Genomic DNA, 25214 nt, shown 5'->3' with positions numbered 1-25214 from the left:
TCTTCCCTTCTGGAGTCTCTGACCAGTGGTATACAGTAGCAAACCATTCAGTAGGAACAAAACATTTGGAAAGAGGATTTTGAAACCACAAAGAGCCTACATGCATGTCTATCTAACCTAAAGTTTTACCATCCTCTGATGGTAACCTAAGCAGGCTTAACTTCTTCAGACACCCAGCGGGTCCCTGTGTGTTAGTTTGCTCCCCCCGAACAATTCCTCTAAACAACTGCCCTCTTTTTGAAATAGTGCTTCTTTAAAATTCCCATAATCCTTTTGATCCTCTGATTCTCAGATGTTGGCCCTGCTCATCAAAAACAGTTCTGTAAGTTGGCCAGAGCCAGGAGATAGAATTTTCAAAACTAAGAGGTTGAATATTGTCTTTTAACAACCCATAAGTGTTTTCCCAAGGTTGGCTTATCTTGACCCATTATTTCCCTTCCTGCTTGCTTGTCCCAACAATCCCCTTATTAAAGTAAACTGACATATTTATTCATACAGTAAATATCCAAATAATCAGGTCAACATACAATATTCATACATTTTTACAGAGCATTTCCACTTCTGTCACACTATATACAGTGAATTTCTTAGAACATTTTCAGACTCTTCAGTGGGGAGAGGCTAGAAGAGGACGAAAACCTCAGGGCAGTAGGAACATGAGAAAAAGGGGAAGCTGCTGTTCAGACTGAGTGAAGTCTATTAATTATATTGGAGAGAGGCATGAATCAAAATCCTGCATCTGATCATCTCTATGGAGAAATGTAGGATCTGAATCTGAACTTCCTGGTTAGCCCCTATGTTTACAACAACAGAACTGAAATCCCAGGGAAAATGCAGCTCTAGATCCAAACTGACTAGAGTAGGAAATTTATTCAAGTGATGCTTGTTTTGTGCATAAATGGAGATATGAATCAGCAGAGCTGTTGATCTAGTTCCTTTTATAAGCACAAAATTAAGTTTGAGTGAAATCCTTGTGACCCATGCAAAATCTATAAGTGAAATCTATGGGAGGTTTTCCACTGAGTTCATTGGACTCAGGATTTTACCCAGGTACTATAAAGAGACTTTGCAAAGCTGCAGTGGTCATATTACTGTGCATCCCCACATATGATGCAACAATGTACCATGCTGGTTGTTGCTACAGCCTTATGTGGGATTTTTGACCAGTGGAGTCAGGTAGATTTTTAATATGAAGACACAACTGTTTTTCTAGCATGAAAAGAATAGTTCTAAATAATTAGGGCCCTACCAAATTCAGGGTCCATTTTGGTCAATTTCATAGACAGGGGGATTTTAAATTAGTCAATTTCACATTTTCACATGTTTATATCTGAAATTTCAGTGTTATAACTGTAGGGGTCCTGACCCAAAAGATGGTTAGTGTGGGGGGGTGTTGCAAGGCTATTGTAAAGGGTGGGGGGGTCATGAGATTGCCACCCTTACTTCTGCCCTGCTGCTGGCAAGGGCACTGCCTTCAGAGTTAGGCAGCCACCCAGCTCTAAAGCCAGCACCACTGCCAGCAGCAGCGCAGAAGTGGGGGTTGTGGGGTATGGGGAGGTGGGTTACCATATGTTTGGTTTCCCTGACACCATCGGGAGGTGACAGCTCGAATCATGCAGCTTCCTGAAGCTGGGAGAGGTTCATCGAATCATAGAAGATTAGAGTTGTAAGAGACCTCAGGATGTCACCTAGTCCAACCCCCTACTCAAAGCAGGGCCAACCCCAACTAAATCATCCCACCCAGGGGTCTGTCAAACTGGGCCTTAAAAAATCTCTAAGGATGGAGATTCCATCAACTCCCTAGGTAACCCATTCTAGTGCTTCACCACCCTCCTAGTGAAATAGTTTTTCCTAATATCCAACCTAGACCTCTCCCACTACAACTTGAGACCATTGCTCCTTGTTCTGTCATCTGCCACCACTGAGAACAAATCCCCCTTCACTCTTCTTTTCTGCAGACTAAATAACCCCAGTTCCCTTAGCCTCTCCTTGTAAGTCATGTGCCCCAGCTCCCTAATCATTTTCATTGCCCTCCACTGGACTCTCTCCAATTTGTCCACATCCTTTCTGTAGCGGGGGGCCCAAAACTGGACGCAGTACTCCAGATGTAGCCTCACCAGTGCTGAATAGAGGGGAATAATCACTTCCCTCGATCTGCTGGCAGTGCTCCTACTAATGCAGCCCACTATGCCATTAGCCTTCTTGGCAACAAGGGCACACTGTTGACTTATATTCAGCTTCTCATCCACTGTAATCCCCAGGTCTTTTTCTGCAGAACTACCACTTAGCCAGTCGGTCCCCAGCCTGTAGTGGTTGATGGGATTCTTCCATCCTAAGTGCAGGACTCTGCACTTGTCATCAGATTTCTTTTGGCCCGATCCTCCAAATTGTCTAGGTCACTCTGGACCCTATCCCTAGCCTCCAGCGTATCTACCTCTCCCCCCAGTTTAGTGTCATCCACAAACTTTCTGATGGTGAAATCCATCCCATCATCCAAATCATTAATGAAGATGTTGAACAAAACCAGCCCCAAGACAGACCCCTGGGGCACTCCGCTTGATACCAGCTGCCAACTAGACATTGAGCCATTGATCACTACCGGTTGAGCCTGACGATCTAGCCAGCTTTCTATCCATGTTATAGTCCATTCATCCAATCCATACTTCTTTAACTTGCTGGCAAGAATACTGTAGGAGACAGTATCAAAAGCTTTGCTAAAGTCGAGATATATCACATCCACCATTTTTCCCATATCCACAGAGCCAGTTATCTCACCATAGAAGGCAATCAGGTTGGTCAGGCATGACTTGCCCTTGGTGAATCCATGTTGACTGTTCCTGATCACCCTCCTCTCCTCCAAGTGCTTCAAAATGGATTCCTTGATGACCTGCTCCGTGATTTTTCCAGGGACTGAGATGAGGCTAACTGGTCTGTAGTTCCCCGGATCCTCCTCCTTCCCTTTTTTAAAGATGGGCACTATATTTGCCTTTTTCCAATCATCTGGGACCTCCCGTGATGACCACGAGTTTTCGAAGATGGCTCTGCAATCACGCCCGCCAACTCCCTCAGCACCCTCACATGCATTAGATCTGGACCCAGGGACTTGTGCATGTCCAGTTTTTCTAAATAGTCCTTAAATTGTTCTTTCATCACTGAAGGCTGCTCGCCTCCTCCCCATACTGTGCTGCCAAGTGTAGCAGTCTGGGAGCTCATCTTGTTTGTAAAGACCGAAGCAAAAAAAGCATTGAGTACTTCAGCTTTTTCCACATCATCTGTCACTTGGTTGCCTCCCCTACTCAGTAAGGGTCCCACACTTTCCCTGATCATCTTCTTGTTGCCAACATACCCATAGAAACCTTTCTTGTTACCCTTCGCATTCCTTGCCAGCTGCAACTCCAATTGTGCTTTGGCCTCCTGATTACACCCTTTCATGCTCGAGCAATATTTTTATACTCCTCCCTACACATCTGTCCAAGTTTCCACTTCTTGTAAGCTTCCTTTTTGTGTTTAAGCTCACCAAAGATTTCTCTGTTAAGCCCAGCTGGTCGCCTGCCATATTTGCTATTCTTTCTGCACATCGGGATTGTTTGTTCCTATGCCTTCAATAAGGCTTCTTTAAAATACAGCCAGCTCTCCTGGACTCCTTTCCCTGTCATATTAGTCTCCCAGGGGATCCTATCCATCAGTTCCCTGAGGGAGTCAAAGTCCAGGGTCCATATTCTGCTGTTCTCCTTTCTTCCTTTTGTCAGGATCCTGAACTCGACCATCTCATGATCACTGCTGCCCAGGTTGCCACCCACTCTACTTCCCCTATAAATTCTTCCCTGTTTGTGAGCAGCAGGTCAAGAGGAGCACGGCCCCTAGTTGGTTCCTCCAGCTCATGCACCAGGAAGTTGTCCTCAACACTCTCCAAAAACTTCCTGGATTGTCTGTGCACTGCTGTATTGCTCTCCCAGCAGATATCAGGGTGATTGAAGTTCCCCATGAGAACCAGGGCCTGTGATTTGGAAACTTCTGTTAGTTGTCTGAAGAAAACCTTGTCTACCTCTTCCTTCAACAGGGAGGATGGATGAGAACACGACATGCACCTCAAACTCCTTTATCCTTTATCCTTCTTCCCAGAGCCACATAGTCTGCAGTGACTCACTCAAGGTCATTCTTGGTATTATCATTGGTGCCCACGTGGAGAAGTAGGAAGGGGTAATGGTCCGAGCGCTTAATCAGTCTCGGCAAACAGTCCATCACATCCTGAATTCTAACTCCAGGCAAGCAGCTCGCTTCTTGAGGTTTCCCAGTCTGGACGGCAGATGGATGAGTCCCCCCCAATCACGATCCCCCTCTAGGGTGTGGTGGTCATGGAACCCCTATCCCTAGGACAGTGCATCCCATGCCTTCTGGTCGATGGGGTCTCCTGATCCCTGCCCTCAGATGACTCTTCCAAACCATTCTCCACCATAGTACCTGTGCAGAGAGCCTGAAAATGGTTTCTTACCTCTATCTGCATTGGGGATATGTGGCTTCTCCTTTTTCTTTTTATGGAGGTCACATGGTGGAGGTGGGTCTGACCCACCCCAGGAGCAACCCCTCCAGGGGAAGAGGAAGTCTGGGACTAGCAGCTGGAGTCCTGGTGCAGGGTAGGAGCCCCTGGCTGGGCACCAGATTTCACGGGGAAGATCAGATTTCATTGTCCATGACATGTTTTTCACAGCCGTGAATTTGGAAGGGCCCTATATATAATCTTAGAAAAAAATATCCAGATTGCTTAAGATTTGAAACCAGGGGTTCACAAGAACCTAACCCTACCTCACAGGAGTGCTGTCAAAGTCAATTAGTTAATGTTTGTACTGCTCTTAATATCTTCTGAGAATGGTGCTGTATAAATGTAAAGAATCATTATATTAGTTATTTGGATTTCTTGAATATGATGTGGATCATAATGGAGTTTCCCTCAGCGGCAAAGAATTTCCTTTCAGCATCTTTTCATGCAATTCACTCATTTCAGCAACAAATGCCTCGTTACAACTGTCTGATTTTTTTTCCTTTGGTAGTTGTTAACTATCATGTACACAGTATTGTATATGTGATTTTTTTTTTTTTAGCACTCTTACATTCATTTTCACTTATTTTTATGTGGTCCTCCTGTACTTTGCGTCTGCTCAAACTATCAGCTAAAGTATCCTATTTCTTTTGCTTCCACTACTTTGATATGTAGCTTAGTTGGGAGACAAAATGTCTGAGAGAGCCTGTGGTTTTATCGATTGTCACAGATTCAGTGCCCCTAGTGGTTCAGTAACATGTCTTGGTGGTTTTTCTTTGTTCTAATAGTGCCAGAAAAACTACTAGATTGACAGAATACACATGAAATAATTGTTAAAATATTTTCCATTTCTCTATTCAAGTTTTTAAGTGCAATGCCTCAACTTTTTTGAAGTATGAATTAATATATTCAGATTAATTAATTTTCATGGAATTCTTTGCATACATCTGCTTGATAGCCTAGTATTGGTCCTGATGATAATTTTTATGTTTTAATTTGTTTTGCACAGATCACCCAGGAAACCTACTCTAGGTTCAATAATATGTTGTTTCAAATTAATTTTGATTACAGTAACAATTCTTGTCATTGCAGGCTTTGCTATTTGCTTGCGTTTAGCTGTAATGAGCTTTGGTCTTCTGTAGAAGTAATTTTCAGACTTAATTTTGGTGTCTGTAATGTGCTTTGTCTACAGCTTCTTCCTTCACATCATTTAATTGTATGACAATAATTGTTTGTAAATTGTCTTGTTTTCAGGAGCTTTTGCTAGTCTGCTTTATCAAATGAAAGAAAATTGTCTTTTTATTGAATTAATCTCTTTCTGTAGTTTACAGAAGATGAAATGAATGCCACTGCAGAGATTCTGCTCATGACCTTACATCCTGTAAAACACCCATACTGCTTGTGCACATTCCTTGCCCCCAAACCCATGCATAGGGGATGTGAGGGGCAGTGACTGAGGCAATGAAGTTGCAATCTAGAGGTTTTCATACACGGTCCATTCAGGAAGGAATTTTTTCCCAGGTCAGATTGGCAGAGATCCTGGAGGGGTTTCACCTTCCTCAGTAGCATGGAGCATGGGGCACTTGCAGGTTTAAACTCGTGTAAATGTAAATGGTGGATTCTCTGTAACTTGGAGTCTTTAAACATGATTTGCAGACTTCACTCTCTCAGCCAGATGTTAAGGGTCTATTACAGGTGTGTGTGGGTGAGGTTCTGTGGCCTGCAATGCGCAGGAGGTCAGACTAGATGAGCATGACGATCATTTGACCTTTAAAAGTCTATGAATCTGAGTGAATTTAATCATGAAAGATTAATGCATTAAAATTATCTGGTGTTAGGTTATAAGCACAATACAGGGGATAAAATTCTGCCTTAGGATACTCACATGCCACACTCATTGGCTTTAATAGGAATTGTTTAACTTTATATTTATCTGAGGGCAGAATTGGACTGGAACGACTTGATCCAAAGCCCATTGAGGTAAATGGAAAAAAACAACTGTTGATTTCAATGGGTCGTGGGCTTACATGGTACAAATTTAGAGTCTAGTCTAACCCCCACTGAAGTCATCTGGAGTCTTTCCATTGGCTTCAACGAGCTTTGAATCAGGCCTTAAACTTGTACCATATTAAAAATATTACTCTTCGAATAAAAATTGTGAACTTTCAGAAAACAAAGTCTCTCTTAAATTGGGAACATAGAAAGCTTGAGTATACATGGATCAAGTAATTATGTTGAAATTTTGTTGAGTATGGGCACATGGGGACTGGGTCTCCAATCTGTCACTAGTTTTATACTGGTATATCTCCTAAAATGCACAGTTCTGTATTTTAACACCTCACTTCACCATAATACCATCCTACTTTCCTGTGTGTGGGTGTGTATGTGATGTCTAATGATATTGATGTCTAATGAGAAATAAAACCTACTACATTTAAATCTTTCTATTTGCACAATCTGTAGTAGGGAATTTAAATTAACATTTTAAAGAAACAGAATGTCTACATTTTAAAGTTTGTTCATAGTTTTAAATAGTGTTATTCCTTTGTTTTAGAGACAAGACATTAAGTTGATTGTAGAAATAGAATTATTGGGCTTACAACTAAGACCTGACTTTTGAATGCTATGTTATGTTGTCAGTGTGGTTTTTGTTTAATGTTTTCAAGAGACTTATACATTTACAGCCATATCCTGTCATTGAATTGTCTTGTGAATATCTCCCAAAACACCTTGGGAAAAACTTTTCAGAGCTCTATATTATTGTAGGCAGATCAATCTATTTACCTTTAATGACAGTCATGTGGTTAAAATAGGAGTTAACACTTGAAATTTCAGGGATTAAATCTGACAAGTATATTACTAAACAAAGCAGCATTGTAACTGTTTTTCCCTACATATAGATGCCTTACTAAAATATAATCACATAAAGAAAAGAAACCTTTATGTAGAGAGTGTTTTCATCTTGGCCCATTCAAAATGCATTGTTCTGAAACTGGTCACAGAATGAGGCAGGCAGCTAAGAACAAGCCTGAGCAGGGAGGCTTTCACTTGGGAGAGGGAACACTAAGTACAGAAGGTCCTGAGCAGGGAAGCCTTACCCCTAGAGACTTAAGAATTCCTGTTTGTGAACGCCATTATTCTCCTAGTGTGTTTGCCCTAGGGGTACCCTGGAACCCAAGGTGATTTGGACTGCCCTAGCACAAAAGCTCTCATTCTTAGTGACTGACGGTTGGATGTATTCATTGTGTTTATATCTAAGTATGATTTAATTCTATTCATTTTAACTCTTATTTGATTAATTTATACTGTCTTTGTCGGAGTGCGAATAGGCCCTTGTTGATTTTTGTGATCACTGTATGCATGTCATTCCTGGATGAGCCCACCGAATGTTGGATGTCCATGTGGCTGTAATGATTGGAGATCCCGCAGCACTTCCATATTAGAGGAGAACATTTTGCCCTAAATCTTTAAATTACAGAGACTTGCAGGTTATTTTTACGATGCATCTGTCTAAAGCCAGGGATATAAGCGTGTTCCATCTCTATGGTGAAGCTATTCATTCAGAAACAATATCACTGCCATAGGACCTCACTAATTGAGAAGGAAGTGAACCAAATTGAGTGTGGCCTTTGCAACATTCTTCTTTACCACTAGGTGTCCCATTGAAGTTTCTTACAGGAGTTTTTATGTTGATCCTGCTTCTCTGGTCAGGTGCAAGCATGGTTTTATTGCATTCTGCCTGACAGATTTCTCCTACAATTTCACTGCAGCATGCCTTAACTCCTGTGCAAGGTAATGTATGTAAAACATGGGTTTATGGAAAATAGGTCCTGTCAAACTAACTTGATATCTTTTTTTGATGAGATTACAAGTTTGGTTGATAAAGGTAATAGTGTTGATGTAATAGACTTAGACGTCTGTAAGGCATTTGACTTGTTACCAAATGACATTTTGATTAAAAAACTAGAATGATACAAAATTAACATGGCACACATTAAATTAATTATAAACTGGCGGGACTGATATGTCTCAAAATGTAATTGTAAACGGGGAATTGTCATAAAGTGGGTGTGTTTCTTGTGGGGTCATGCATGGAACGGTTCTTGGCCCTATGCTATTTAACATTTTTATCAATGACCTGTTCTGCACCCCAATACCATTCATTTTTATTCTCTAAGAGTTTTCTCAAAGCCGCTGCTTTGGTAGATAGATTAGGTTTGAATTTCTAAGATAATTAACCATTCCCAGGAACTGTTGGGGACGTGACACCATTTTAATGGCAGAAATCATCCTCTTACCAGATTTTACACCTTCATTGGAAATAATGTCCCCAGCAAAAGTCTGTTCTGTAACCCCTAGAACACATTTCTCCCTATTTAGTTTGAGGTTTGCAACTCTCCTTGCATCCAGGACTTCCTAAAGTCTACAATCGTGCTTCCTTTTGTTGAGCCCCAGATGATGATGTCATCTACTGAAGTGTCAACACCATTAATAGATTCATAGATCATATGTATGGTTTTGTGGTACACTTTTGGTGCTGATGCTATGCCAAACGTTAAGTGTAATTGTGACATGTCGTTTCGTATTCTTTATGAAAATATGCTTATGATATGAATATATCTGACATAACTAGATATACTTTATGCAAGATGGCTGACATGAGATATCCTTGGAAAGGTTATGCTTTACTGAATATGATTATCCTATTTGTATGCATGTATCACTTCTGTATCTAAGTTAGGAATATTGACTATGTATCTGTATTTCAACTATGCTACTTTGGGTGATGCCCACTACTAACATTTCAAGTACAACAATGGAAAAGCCAGACAGGGCTGATGGCCCATCAGCAAGGACAATAGACTGTGAAAAGCTTGGCCTTTCTGTGGACACGCCATACTGCCCCTGACTCATGGACGCTGTAATCTGACAGAGTCAGGTGGTCTTGTCACCTGATACTAAAATATTACCTGGGACTTCTTGTAACTTTCCACTGTAAGGGAAAGGGGGGTCTAACTAGGAAACAAAGGACTTCTGCCTTATGCAAATCCTATTTAAGGGTGGGGAGTGAGGTAATCCTGGTCATCAGTTCTCCCCTGCTATCCCACCCAAGATGATTGCTGGAAACAATTAAGACGGAACTGGGGGAAAGAACTGGACCCAGGCTGGAAGGGCGTCTGGCCTGTGAAGAAGATTATTAGAACCACATTTAGGGTGAGAACTCACATGTAACCAGTTTCTTTAGTGTATTAAGCTTAGTTTGTGTGCTCTGTTTTATTTGCTTAGTAATCTGCCTTGTTCTGTCTGCTACCTCCTTAACTACTTAAAATACACCTGTTATAGTTTAAAATTATATTTGGTTTATAGTATAACCCAGTTTATGTTTATTCTAACTAGAGGGCCCAGAAGTTGTGCATAGCCTCCTCCACATTGAGGGAAGAGGTGAAGTTCATATAATTTGGGGTTTGTACTCTGCGGGGAAGGGGTAGACATCGGGCTGCTGTGGCAAGTCCCTGAAGCTGAGTCTTCCCAGAGCTGATCTGCAGCTGGGTGTGGCTGTGTGTGTGTGTGTTACGAGGTTTTAAGAGCCTGGCTCAGCAAGACAGGTTAACGGGGGCCCCTGCTGGCAGAACAGGTAGACTCAGTGGTACCTTAGCACATCAGGGGTCCAACCCATCACAGTAATAATCTGTATCGTCAAATGGGATATTAAATGTGCATAGTGTTGAGCTTTCTTCAGTTAATTTTAGCTGCCAAAATCCTGAGGATGCATCAAATTTACTGAAATATTGAGCATTTGCAAATTGAGTCATAATTTCTTCCCTCGGGAGCTTGAAATGTTCTCGTTTTATAGCCTTGTTGAGGTCTCTCAGATCTAACTATATGTGTAGTTGGCTGTTACTTCTCTCCATAATGAGTAGGGAGCTCACCCATTCTGTTGGATCTTCAATTTTTTGTTTACTTGCACTGCTTCCATCCTTGCAAGCTCAGTCTTGAGATTATCACGGAGTACAAAGAACACCTTTCTACATGGATGGATAACTGGGGGGACCTGCTTGTTTATCTGAATTGTATGTTCACCCTGCAAGCAACCCATTCCTTGAAACAGGTCATGATATTCCCAAATGACTGCCTCCTAGCCAGGTTTGGTATGATCTTGTGTTAATAGCACCAGTTTTACCAGATTGAGTTTTTCATGTTCAGCAAGGCCTAAAATTGGTGCCACCTCCTTTGGCACTACAATGAATTGGAGCCAGTACATGGTGTTTTTGTTGTTGATGCTAGTAATGCACCTCCTGTTCACTGGTATATTTGTTCCAGAATACTCAGGTACTTTTATTTCTGTTTGGCTCAGTTTTGGTCTTATTTTCAGTCTCTCATAATCTTGTTCAGACAGAATATTAACCTGAGCTCCCGTGTCCAGTTTCAGTGGAATAATTGTTTCATTCACTTTCATTGGCAGTATCCAGTCCTTCTCATCAGGCTTTCTGGATTTCAGTACGTTTATGAAAAACTCCTCAACCATGTTGTCTTCAACAGAATTCACTTGAGTTTTCTGAATTTGAGATCTGCAGCATTTTGCACAATGATTATTTTCCCCCCATTTATGACAGAATTTCCCAAAGGCAACATACTGTTTGGGGCGTGGCACACCTTCCACCTGATTGTATGTACCCAGTCTTCCCCCTAGCAGTGGTTTTCATAACAAGTAGTTCTGTAACTCACACACCTCCTGGGTGTGGTGTTCATTCCCATCTAGTGGCACTGAGACCACTTAGAGAGAGAGAGATTAACGAGTCTTTTCTACAGCCTTAGCTAAGGCCCTTATGGCTTTTAGCTCATATGGTAGAGGCTCATGCACTAAGTTCTAGAGGTCCCGGGTTCAATCCTGCCCACTGATGACCAGGATCTGTTGGCAGTACAGTTCTACTTTTTTACGACCTATTTTTGGCTGTATTCTTTTGTACTTAGTACACAGATAAACCCTTCTGGTGAATTCAGCTCTTTGGTTTATGCTTTCACAGTTTATGCTGCCCCTATGGTTACTAAATACAATTCAAATCTCTGAATTTTTCCCAGTTCTTCGCAACATTGCCTGACAATTGCAGATAGGATGAAGGTTGTAACACATCCATTTTTGGCTATTTCCCCTTTCTTAAGCTAGTCAAGCTACTATTGTCCTTATAAAAGTACATACAAATGCCTTTATTCTTCTCTGTTTGCTGTTCGAAGTGCTCTCCTTCCCTCTGCTTTCAGTTGCAAACACAGGAGTTAACTTCAAAATGACTGCAATTTTCTTCTCATTCAGCACTTCTGACACCATGTAATGATCTTGGGGTTCATTAAACACCAAACCAGTTAATGAGAAAGGAATACAACTTTTAATAAAACAAACTAGAGAGCTTCTGTGGTGAACTGCTGTACACAGCTACATGGTGTTCTCAACCCTAGCTTCCAGGGCACATCTCTAAATTCCTGTATTTAACAATGCCCCTCTGCCATGTACATTGGCCAAACCGGACAGTCTCTATGCAAAAGAATAAATGGACACAAATCTGACATCAGGAATCATAACATTCAAAAACCACTAGGAGAGCACTTCATTCTCTCTGGTCACTCAATAACAGACCTCAAAGTGGCAATTCTTCAACAAAAACCCTTCAAAAACAGACTCCAATGTGATGCTGCACAACTGGAATTAATTTGCAAACTGGATACCATCAGATTAAGCCTGAATAAAGACTGGGAGTGGTACCACTTCAAAAGTTATTTTTCCTCCCTTGGTATCCTGCAGTTAATTGATTTATCTTGTTAGACCGATCTAACATTTGGTAAAGCAACCCCCCCATCCTTTCATGTATTTATATCTGCTCCTGTATTTTTCACTTCATACATCTGATGAAGTGGGTTCTAGCCCACAAAAGCTTATGCCCAAATAAATTTGTTAGTCTCTAAGGTGCCACAAGGACTCCTCCATTTTATTTTTATTTTTATTTTATTTTTTTGCTGATACAGACTAACAGGGCTACCACTGAAACCTGTATTCATAATACTATCCCTTATGAGGGAGTGTCTCTAAATTATAATCTTCCATAACCCTATCTTTACAGCAGGGAGGCTGAGGAGTGAGCTGGTTCACCGTGTCCCCTTAACAATTTACCCTAAATGGGCTTTTGTGGAGCTTCAATTGCTAATTCCAATTCGTCCCTGCTCACAGAAACCCAAAGGAGGGAGAAGGCAGCAACGCAGCCTGCCCTCTTTCAGCCCTGAATTTCTCCAGGGGCTCCGGGCACCAGGGTAGCTCAGGGACATGTAATTTTCATCTCTATGTGCCAGTTTCTGTGAATCTAGCCTGATGTTTGTAAAGTGCTCTGAGATTCTCAGATGAAGGGCACCATAGAAATTCAAATTACTGTTGTTGTTATGGTATTATCTGCAGAGACAAGGTTTCCATAATATTTAGGTTTGAGAACATTATTTTCCTATTGATATTCAAAAGCTTTTAGTAACATGAGTAATACAAAGTGATATTGTGCTAAATGGGGTAAAAAAACCTGCTGCTTCGTAGGAGTTGCTGAAAAGTCTTAGGTGATGTGAGCATCTTATCATTATCAGGTATGAAAATAGTGCCCTTATTCAGTATTGCTACTAAGTAATGTTCAGTATTATTTTCACCACATACTCTGCTATTTCTAGCAGAGTTTCATGGCAATGAACAGAAAACTTGTACAGATGGCCAAATAAAATGCACACATGTTATAATATTGTAGAGCATAAAAATGTTTTCTGTGCCAAACATCTATGCTACCCATGGGTGGCGGGTATAATAGGGTAGGGGAGACTTAGCCTCCCCTAAGCCAGACCCTGGGCCTACACATGCTCTGCCCTCTCCCACAAGCTGGCAGGAGCTCAGCTCCGCTGCTGGCTGGAAGTCAGCAGGCTGGTGGTGGGGCCAGGTGACGGGCCGGTGCCGAGGCCAACTGGCGGCCTGGGATGGTTTGGCCAGGGCTCCTCTGGCTGCAGGGGGACGGGACTTAAGGCTCCAGTGGATGGGAAGGCGGGCACTCAGGGCTCCCACAAATGGGATGGAGGGCACTTGGGGCTCCCGCAGATGGGGGTAGGGGTGGGGCCTTGGGCAGAAGAGGCAGGACTGTGTGGCTAGCCTCCCCAAAGTGGGGGCTCACGTGCTGTCCATGATGCTACCTACCCCAACAAAGATAAGTATTGTATTTATACCATGTTCTTCAGTGAGATTTCTGAATGGCTATGCATTTAGGGTTAGATCAGGAGAGATGCCCTTCGCTCATGCAAAGGCAGAGGTGCCAGCAAAAGGTTCCCCCCCACTTCTATGACTGTACAAGAGCATCTAATGGTAACAATGCCTGTACCTCCTGTGTTCAAAAGAGCACAAGTCCTGATCACCGGGGGCAGTAAGCTAGAAAAAAGGGGCTATAGAAGAGGCAGGGCAAAGCCCCACCACCTCTCTGCGGTTGCCCATGGAACAGGGCTGGCAAACCAAGGATAGGAAGAGAGAAGTCTGCTGCATCCATTATGATAGAGCATGTTGCTCACCCCTTGTGCACAAGGAGCAGCCCTGGAATGTTAATGTTGTGGATGGCTCTGGACTTTGTGCGACCCTGTATAACGGGGGTAGTCAATAGGTGGACCGTGAGCCAAATCTGGACTGCCAGATGCTTTTGAACGGACCCGTATATATTTTTTTCTACTTATTATTGTTTTGTTTTCTTTGGAGTTTGGACCTTGATTATCTTGATCAAGAAATTTGGGCCTTGACAAAATGACTACCCCTGCTGTATAGCGTTCATTTGTGTGGTGGTCTCAGCAGCTGCAAAGGCTGCTTTTTTCTCTCTCTCTCTCGGTTCCAGGTTTAGCTGCCTGCCCGTCACAAGTGTTGTCTGCTGTGTCAGTCAACAGCTTTCCTGCTGTCCTCTGTGAGCCGGATAGCACAACACTCCTATCCAGTCAATCACATTGTTATGGCTCATACAACCGCTGTGGCTGTGACTTTCACTTGTTTCAGGGCCTGAACTTGCATTAGTCCTGCAGGTAATCATTACATATGTGTATCAGTTACATTAATAGGCTGTAAACTTAAATGTTCTGCACCTTTGAAGACCAGTTTGGATTTGTAAACAATTTGTGAGATTAACCTCTACAAATGTTCTCATCTCCATTGCCAAATTTGGGCCACTGTGGCTGCTGGTCTGTCTCAGGGAATAGGGAATAGTTGTGTGGGATGGATCGTTATAGTAGAAGTGTTAGTGATTGCAAAGAGTTGATTGCCTACAATTTTCCTTTTTAACTCCCTATTTTCATTTGCTTATACCTTTCTGAAACTTTCATCGATTAGACAAAACTGTTCCATGTCTGGTATTAGTCGGAAGGTGAATGGTTTTGACATGTTTGAACCAATACGATTCACTCATTTTCAAATCCAGGAATGTAAAATATACACTCTTCCCATTTTTATATATATATATATATATATATATATGTGTGTATATATATATATATGTATATATATATGTACTAACAGAAGAGCTTGCATTCAAAAGTTAAAATTTGGCATGGGAAATAGACCACTCAGAGAAGCAGTACACTTGATTATTCTGATGAAAACTGGCTGTGATTTGACTTAGCTATGAGCCTTCAAAAAAATCATATGTCACATAAACAGTGATCACCTATCATTTGGCAGGAAGGTGGGCCACATGTGTATATGGCTAATTTAGCTGCATCATCAAAAATTTACTGAAGGTTTACTCATCAAATGAGGCAGGGCTCTATAAGCATCCTGCATCATACAATGTGCATTTTCTAATGTGAGCATCGGGAGCTCTGCTTCATACATTGCAAAGTAAAGTACATGCTAATCTTGATCCACAGCCCAAGTCGATGGGAGTCTTTCCACTGATTACAGTGGGCTTTGGTTTAGTTCCTGAATGAGGCAGGGCATTTTGTAATGATGCAAGGTGTGCACTCAGGGAAGTAGTGATCTGCAGGAGTTGCTGCTCATTCAGTGAGGCTGTGTCTGACAAAGGACATGGTGTTCTGTTGGTTTGATATCTATATCAGCCCTGAATTTTAAAAAAAGTCTTATCTCATCCTCCACTTTTGCAAATACAATTTTGTGACTACAGTTTATCATAGCTTTTGAGTCTATCATTTGGATTTCAGAGTACCTGATTAACATTAGGATAAAATACTCTTGTGCTGTTGCCACTACTTCATTCTGACAGCCGGAAGAATGTCATTTAAGTAATCTCTTCATCTGCAGCAGTCTGTAAGTTAAAATTTGCCGGTCTGTGACATTCCCAGTTTTGAGGAACTTGCCAACCTCACAGATTTTCTGTCAGTATGGCTCAAGTTAAACTGGTTTAATTAAATAAATCTATCTGTCATCCATCCTAATTACTCTGCTCCATCTTAAATTACATGCCATTCCATTTCCAGAAAGACAAGCTTAATAAAGTAATAAAAAACAGGAATTCTTAATTGTTCATTGATAAAGTACCAAAACTTCTGAATTAGTGAGGTCCTACAGTAATGATATTGTTTCTGAATGAGTAGCCTCTCCGTAAAGGTGGAACATGCTTATGTCCTTAGCTTCAGACAGATGCATCATAAAAATAACCTGCAAGTCTGTGAAACTTAAAGATTTAAGGCAAAAATTTCCCCTCCAATCTGCAAGCACTGCAGGATCTCCAACCGTTACAGCCACATGGGCCTCTAACACTTGGTGGGCTCATACAGGAATGACATGCATGTAGGGATCACAAAATCAACAAGGGCCTCTATTCCTGGTCTGACAAGGACAGTGCAATTTAAACAAATAAGAGTTAAAATGAACAGAATTCCAGTTAAACAAATGCTTTATCTTTTTCCATTAAGATTTGTAGACAGAAGTTAAAAATGTAGGATACCTTGTTGCAATACCAGACAAAATTCCAGTTAGACAGTGCTTTAGCTCTATTTGACTTTTGGAGAGTTAAAAAATTCAGGACTGTTCTGTGTGATGAGCTGGATTTATTTCTCTTTCTGAACTAGATTCTACCACCCTCATCACATTGAGGAGTACTTAATTCCAGAAGTAGTGCCACTGAAATCACACAACCTGAGTGAGGGTGGCAGAATCGTACTCTCTAAAAACGATCATGGTTCACTCCATATTTTTGCCCTTCAGTGGATCTTTACTTTTGTTCCTCATTCTAGCATTTCAATATAGAGACCATTTTGTCTGCTATGATATTGGTCATTTTAGTAACTGTGGAGCATTAGCCAATTAAAACTGTTTTTCTGAATGCTCATGTCCCAACGGCCAGTTGCTTGCTTGTAAGAGACAATGCTATTTTTACACATTTTGGAAAATAGGAAAAGATCATTTCAGTCTGGTTCAGGATTCTCCATTGAGTAATGTGTAGGGCTTCTGAATTTCCAGCAAAATATATTCTCTACAGTCACTAAGACACTTGATGCTACTACAGGTATGTATTTTTGTAGTCAGATGACAGTTGATGGCCAGCCATCATTTAAATGTTTTTCTTAAGGAAACACTGCATTTCTTAAGAATATGAGACTTTCTATTTTTGGTATACTGTTTCACAGCAAAATTATCTTGGCTCAAGGCAAAGGACATAGAATATTTCATCCTGGATCAGTGACAAATTTGAAGTCCAATACTTCAATGGCTATAAGTGTAGAAACTGATACTGTAAAATATTTTTGATGGATTAAACACATTTCTGATATACTCATAGACTAAGGTCAGAAGGTACCATTGTGATCACCTAGTCTGACCTCCTGCACATTGCAGGCCACAGAACCTCACCCACTCACTTCTGTAATAGACCCTTTGCCTCTGGCTGAGTTACTGAAGCCCTCAAATCGTGATTTAAAGACTTCAAGTTACAGAGAATTCATCATTTACATTAGTTAAAACCTGCAAGTGACCTGCACCCTATTCTGCAGAGGAAGGTGAAAACCCCTCAGGGTCTCTGCCAGTCTGAGCCAGGGGAAAATTCCTTCCTGACCCCAAATATGGTGATCAGTTAGACCCTGAGCATGTGGGCAAGACCCACCAGGCAGATACCCAGGAAAGAATTCTCTATAGTAACTCGGAGCCCTCCCCATCTGGTGCCCCGGCTCTGGCCATTGGGGATTTTTTCTACTGGCAGTTGCCAATGAGTCACATGCTATTGTAGGCAGTATTTCATTCCTCAGTAGGCTATCTATTTTATGTTCTGTTACTGTAGTACCTGAGCACCTCATAATCTTTAATGTATTTTTCCTCCCAACATCCCTGTGAAGTAGGAAGATATTATAATCCTCATTTTACACATGGGGAACTGATGTACAGAGACTAAAAATGGCTCGCCTGGGGTCACACAGGAAGTCTGTGGTAACACAGGGAATTGAGCCTGTGTCTCGCAAGTTCCCTACCACCCTAACCACTGAATCTTCCTTTCTCTCTTTAATATGTTAAACATAATTTAAGATATCAGACCATAAATTCATTATATATAGAAAAGATATTTAACGTAATGTATTTTAGTTATATTTTTTCTCTCCACCAGAGATTTATGCAGAAAGAACCTATGGTACTAAAGAGAGCCTGACTTTAATATGTAGATATATTTTAAAACCTTTATAGCATACTTTTTTCGGTTTGATGCAGATTTCATAGGCTTGAAAGAAAATTGTGGGGAATGGGAGCATCAGAGCAGCTTGGATCTTTTGATGGTGAAGAGAATAGTGAAGGAGTAAACAGAGGGGAGGGAAACTGGAGAAATCCAATAAGACATCTTCCCTCAAAAATATTGTTTCTTTCACAATATATGGGAGCAGAAAAATCAATTCATTGGTAAAGATAATAAAATTAGATTTTTAGTTTAAATTAGATAAATATAATAAAACAAACCAATACATTCATTGATTTACAATAATAAATTGTGATAATACCTCATTCTTATATAGCACTTCAAAGATATATGTGAATATTAACTATTTAATCTAACTAATTAAATTATGCACCCAAACTCTCTCTCTCAAACTCCAGATTGCGAAAAGGGACCTCAGAATCAGCATTCATATGTCATTTATGGCATTGGTAAACGTGGCATATTGTTTGATTTGTGTGGACATCTGTAGCTTACAACATAAGAGGATTGTTAAGTCAATTTTAAAATGGCTCCTTAATGTCAAAGCAGTTACACAAATATTGCTTGAACTGCCACAGCTCTACTTTATCTTTCATAAATGAATGCTCTGTTATTTTTCATTTTATGGCACATAGACCCAGTCGTTCACAAGCATAATTTTATTTCCAATAATAACCTTGCACTGACAAAATCACTTTGTGCCTTTCCCCAGCCCGTACTTACTCACGGAGTAGGTGTTGTTCCATAACAAAATCTGATCCACAAACCTACACCTTTTTAGGATTAGATTGAGAGGCTACAAAACATGTTTAACATGTTTGCAGTGTAGGTGTAGCCGTGTCCCACTTTCTCAGGCTATGAAACAGATTACTTGAGAGAGCTCTTGATGAACTATCTAATTTAGCTCTAGGTGTCAGTACATTTCTTCAACAATTAATTATAAATAAATGTGTCCAAAGCTACTTTGGATAGATAGTATTTTAATAAGAACTTTGGTTTCATAGTGTGATGACTTGGAGTTCTGTCTGCACAACTTATAAATTCAGATTGATATTGTGAAGTTGTATTATGAAAAGCTGCTCTTTCCTGAGTGCCTATATGTATGTGGATACACTATTGCTGACAGAGCCTGAAAGCATTACTCCTGGGGGAATTCTGTGCCACTGCGAAATGCAGAATTTTGCAGAAATTAATGTGCATGCAGAATTTCCTTTCCTCACAAAAATGGGCTGCAGTGCTGCTACCTGCCACTAGGGGCCGCTGGACCCAGCAGAGCCCAGCTCATATATAGAAGACACTGCTAGGGGGAGGGAGCTAGAGGGTTCCTGGCAGCTGCAGTTCCCAGCATGCCCTGAGGCAAGGAGAGGACGGTGCACAGGAAACTCTGTTCAAGCCTGGGACCGAACATCAGATTGTTTTTCCCTCTGGATCCCTGGGCTCTGGGGGCGGGGAAGGGATGGATGTCTGAGCAAGGGGGGGCACCACAGCTGGGAGCTGGGGGGGGAAGGAGTTGTGGGTGTCTGATCCCCAGCCTGGACTCTCGGGCGGTGGGGGGTAGGGAAGGGGTCAGAGAAACAGGAACTGGGTTGTCATAGAGGTTTCTTTAACACTCTGCTCCTGGGGGAATTTTTGTGTCTGCAAGTATGTTTGTAACAATACATAATTTATTTTGAAATAAATTACCAAAATAATTGAAACTGGCGTAAAGCGTATATACCTCAGACAGATAGAAAGGTTAAGGTTAATGACAGTACTTAGATCTCACAACAGTTATGCAAAAAAAGAAGCTGCATCCTTAGGCCTGGTCTACACTATGCGTTTAAACCGAATTTAGCAGCGTTACACCAATTTAACCCTGCACCCGTCCACACAATGAGGCCCTTTATATCGATATAAAGGGCTCTTTAAACCGGTTTCTGTTCTCCTCCCCGACGAGAGGAGTAGCGCTGAAATCGGTATTGCCATGTCGGATTAGGGTTAGTGTGGCTGCAAATCGACGGTATTGGCCTCCGGGTGGTATCCCACAGTGCACTATTATGACTGCTCTGGAAAGCAATCTGAACTCGGATGCACTGGCCAGGTAGACAGGAAAAGTCCCGCGAACTTTTGAATTTCATTTCCTGTTTGCCCAGCGTGGAGCTCTGATCAGCACGGGTGGCAAAGGATTCCCAAATCCAAAAAGAGCTCAAGCCTGGACCATACGGGAGATACTGGATCTGATCGCTGTATGAGACAAATCTGTTGTATCAGAGCTCCGTTAGAGAAGACGAAATGACAAAGCATTTGAAAAAAATCTCCAGGCTATGATAGACAGAGGCCACAGCAGGGACTCAGCACAGTGCTGCGTGAGAAGCGTAACGGAAAGCCAAAGAATCAAATGGACGTTCATGGAGGGAGGGAGGGGGTACTGAGGACTCCAGCTATCCCACAGTCCCCACAGTCTCCGGAAAGTATTTGCATTCTTGGCTGGGCTCCAAATGCCTGAAGGGTCAAAAACATTTTCCCGGGTGTTTCAGGGTGTATGTCGTCAATTTACACCCTTCCCCCCCCCCCCGAAAGAAAAGGGAAAAAATCATTTCTCGCCTTTTTTCAATGTCACCCTATGTCTACTGCATGCTGCTGGTAGAGGGGGTGCTGCAGCGCTAAACAGCAGCATCCTCTCCCCTCCCCTCCCCGGTGGCAGACGGTACGGTACAAAAGGACTGGTATCCGTCCTCCTCATCATCCTGTGAGTGCTCCTGGCTGGCCTCAGTGAGATCTGCCGGGGGCGCCTGGGTAAAAATAGGAATGACTCCTGGTCATTCCCAGCAGATGGTGCAGAACGGCTGGTAACCGTCCTCATCATAGCAACTGGGGGCTGAGCTCCATCAGCCTCCCCCCCCGTCATGTCTAAAGAAAAGAGTCCGACCTGCCTGGACTATCATAGCAGCGGAAGGCTGGTCTCCTCTCTCCCACACCCACCCTTTAATGTCCTGCCTGGACTATCATAGCAGCTGGAGGCTTCCTCCCCGTCATTTTATCTCACTAAAAAGTCTGTGTTTCTTATTCCTGCATTCTTTATTACTTCATCACACAAATGGGGGGACACTGCCACGGTAGCCCAGGAGGGTTTGGGGAGGAGGGAAGCAATGGGTGGGGTTGTTGCAGGGGCACCCCCTAGAATGGCATGAAGATCATCATTTCTGCGGGATCTCTGGGGCTCTGACACAGAACGGCTGTATTCTCTGGTTCTCTAGTACACTTGCCCCATATTCTAGGCTGGACTGACTCTATTTTTAGACAAAACATAGGAAGGGAATGACCCGGGGAGTCATTCCCATTTTTGCCTATGCGCCCCCGGCCAACCTCAGCGAGGCCAGCCAGGAGCACCCATGATAGCAGCAGACGGTACAGAACGACTGATAACCGTCATCTCATCGCCAATTTACAATGGCAGACGGTGCAATATGACTGATAACCATCTCCGCTACCTTGCAAAGGCAAATGAATGCTGCTGTGTAGCAGTGCAGTACTGCATCTGTCAGCAGCATCCAGTAGACGTATGGTGACAGTGACAAAAGGCAAAACGGGCTCCATGATTGCCATGCTATGGCGTCTGCCAGGGCAATCCAGGGAAAAAGGGCGCGAAATGATTGTCTGCCGTTGCTTTCCCAGAGGAAGGATTGAGTGACGACATTTACCCAGAATCACCGCGACACTGTTTTTGCATTGGGATCTCAACCCAGAATTCCAATGGGCAGGGGAGACTGCGGGAACTATGGGATAGCTACGGGATAGCTACCCACAGTGCAACGCTCCGGAAATCAACGCTAGCCTCGGTACATGGATGCACACCGCCAAATTAATGTGCTTAGTGTGGCCGCGTGCACTCGACTTTATACAATCTGTTTTACAAAACCGGTTTATGTAAAATCGGAATAATCCCGTAGTGTAGACATACCCTTAGAAAAACCAGTTTAGCTGTTTCCTCTGGAAGGAAAGTAGGAGCAGTGGAACAGTACCAGGAGGAGAACAAAAGAGACCAGGTGGCCAGAAAGGGTTTAAATGAGGTAAGGGTGTTCTACATACTTTCCTGAGCCCAGCTGGCCCCCAAGGACTCTGCAAAATCCCAGGAACTTGGACCTCAGCTCAAAGAATGCCCTGGAGTGGTGAAGAAAGTGAGGCAGGAACATGCATTTAGTGTTTGTTGTTTTGTATGATCAGTGCGCGCCTATGCTTTACCTGATTAAGTATAAAAGGGGATAAAGGCGTTTAAGACTGTGCAAAGTGTTTGTGTATGTATGTATGTGTTGACGGCTTCAGAACTGCTGTGTGCCCCTGAGAGAGGTAAACTGTAAACAAGAAGCTTTGTACCCCGGGGTGAAGTTTGAATAATCAGGGTATCCTTGGGGTCAGTACTGGTCTTGGAGGGCTACAGCAGGTGGGCTGAGAACTCATATTTCCTAGAAGAAGAACAGACAGACAGAGTCAGTGCTCAGGAAATGTGTCAGAGAAGCCACGGGAGGAACCAGTGCTACAGCCTGCTGCAGCTCTAAAAGCTTGAAACACACTGGGAACACAGACCAGCAGAGGCTTGGATTCCCCTCACAGCAGTCCCAGTGGGTGGCTGACAGAGAGCACTTGCTAGGATCTTTGATACTAAGGCTACATCTCTACTAGAGGTGTTATTCCCAGTTCATGTAGGCATACTCTTGCTAGCTCTCATCTGAGCTAGGATGCTAAAAATAGTAGTGTAGCCATGGTAGCATGGGTAGTGGTGGCACTGTACTAGCCGTCCTGAGTACAAACCTGCCTGAATGCCCTGGGTGCCTCTGCTGCCTGCGCTATTGTGGCTACAATACTATTTTTAGCGCACTAGCTCAGATGAGAACTACCACAAGTATGTCTATGCGCGATGAGAATCAAATCCCCAGTTCCAAGAACAGAGGTAGCCTTAGTAATCTATTTTTTTTTATTATGAAAACAGGCCTCTGGGGATCTGCATACCCAGACTTATAGGCCACATGTGGGTGTGAAGATTGGTGCATTTTGTATACTAATTTCAATGCTCCTCTTTTAAGAGACTACAAAATTAGAGGGGGTGAAGATATGATGGCAGAATTTTGCTCTTACTGCAATGAAACCTTGATTTATCTAATGGATATTCTGCTATACCTACCTAATCTTTGGTTTGTCTCTTTGTTCTGGAGGTTTTGCTAATCAGTAAAATTCAGCTCCCTGAAAATTAAATAAAAGTCAAGTTGACATATGACTGTTGACTTTACAGAGTCAGTTCAGTCATGTTTTACAGAAGCGTACTAGTAAAAATATGTATTAAGATGGATGTATTAAATATCATAACACATTTACATTAAACATAACATCCAGGGACATAAAGTTTGGGTATTGAAATCCCCCTATTAGATTTTCACTCGTTTTTTTCAAGACTTGTTTATTTTCCTCCATAAATCTATATCTATCATAAAAATATAGAGTTAATATAAATATTGTTAACAACATTCTTTTTTTTCCCTCACAGATACAGTAGCAGAAAGAAGTACACTAAGAGAACATGTTTGTCCAAAGCTGAGAGAATTCTGCCGGGAAAACTATGGGCTGGAATTACAGGTAGATTTTATCACATTAATTATTCAATTATGATATATAATTGACCTTCCAATTTTTGAAAATATTTTTATTTATATGTAAAAATAGTGTAATTATTGATAAATCTGGCACAAAATAGAAGCCTATACAAAACAAAAAAAAGTACAAGTAATATGATGATTTTGTCAAATTGAAGTGTTGAAAGCATCACAAGTGAAGACTGCTGGTATTAATAAAAAGACAACTAGGAAAAATCCACACTGCTCTATGTAAGAGTGCTTACTGGTGAATAAGAACAATTTAGTAACAAATTAATAACCTTTCTTCTTGAAAATTATGCATGATGAAACTGTCTGTTTTAAAAATACAAAACACCTAAGAGGAAATAATGTCACATCCAAGTTATGGTACTGTCTAGAAATTAAAGTCACATATAGTTTCAACATTTGGGTTAATGTTAATCCCATTATTATTGCTTTTCTTTTGATCATCATTTAAGTTACAGCATCTTCATATTACATATAATAATTACTGCTCCAACTACAATTTTGTCAGCGGTAACACGGAAATGAATTTGATAGGCAGATTATTGAAGCCTTGATGACCAATGAAACAAACTCTGAACATTTTTTTTTAAAAAACTATCCCCTGTGTTTGCAGAGTCGTGGCCAGGTTTGGAAAGATATGTAGTAAAATCCTGGCTCCATTAAAGTCAATGGCAAAATTCCCACTGACTTCAGTGGGACTAGGATTTCACTCATGAACTTTTTTCACCTTGTATTTTACAATAACTTGGTCCTTCCATACCTCTTGTGGAACAATATCAGTAATGAATATAAAAGTCATTCATCATCTTATAGTTAGCTAGGCATGTGTTTAAGTACCTTCTTGAAGACTCTGGCAATAGAAGGACTCCCATTGGGCCCAGCTGGCAGCAGTGGCGCAGGTAGCGCATGGTGATGGTGCTGTCAGGACAGAGCACGGCTGCCATGCTGGCCACAAGCCTGGAGTTGGTGTTGCAGAGCCGGAGCAATGCCAGCTTCTTCTTCAAGATCCTGGAGGCATCTGAAGATGCCACTATCCTTTGCACCATCAGACCCTGCAGCCAGTTTGGGGCACTGCTGGAGTGAGGGGAGCTGTTTGTAAGCCAGCTTGCTTGACCAAGAGTCCTCTTTCACAGAGAACTGCAGTGCAAAAGGTAAGTACAAAATATGGAGGAGTTGTGTCAACTGCTTGGCGGAGCTGATGGGCCATGAGTCTTTTCAGGTCAAGGAATTATCACCAACTTTGACGAGTTGGAAGGGAAATACCCTTTGGTCAAGGCAGAATGGGAGTTTCAGTTTCCCTCATGGGCTTTTAAAATTAGTTGTGGAGAACTGTCATATGGTCTGCTCACCGCTAGTGAGTGTCCT

At 42.0% G+C, this 25214-nt stretch overlaps 1 protein-coding gene across 2 annotated transcripts in view; it reads left to right on the top strand.

The window, feature by feature from the left end:
• NWD2 (NACHT and WD repeat domain containing 2) overlaps nucleotides 1-25214 on the top strand; it is a 134335-nt gene that overhangs the window by 29399 nt on the left and 79722 nt on the right. For both annotated transcript variants that reach the window (XM_039541403.1, XM_039541402.1), the window contains exon 2: nucleotides 23735-23823. Coding sequence is in view for 1 of the 2 variants with exons in the window: in XM_039541402.1 (XP_039397336.1) it covers nucleotides 23735-23823 (89 nt within the window). In the remaining variant the exon portion in view is untranslated. The remainder of the gene's footprint in view (nucleotides 1-23734; nucleotides 23824-25214) is intronic.

Source organism: Mauremys reevesii, linkage group 5, assembly GCF_016161935.1.
Source record: "Mauremys reevesii isolate NIE-2019 linkage group 5, ASM1616193v1, whole genome shotgun sequence".
In the NCBI taxonomy this organism is placed as follows: domain Eukaryota; kingdom Metazoa; phylum Chordata; order Testudines; family Geoemydidae; genus Mauremys; species Mauremys reevesii.
Note: the sequence above shows the minus strand (reverse complement) of the source record. Positions and strands in the feature narration are given on the sequence as shown.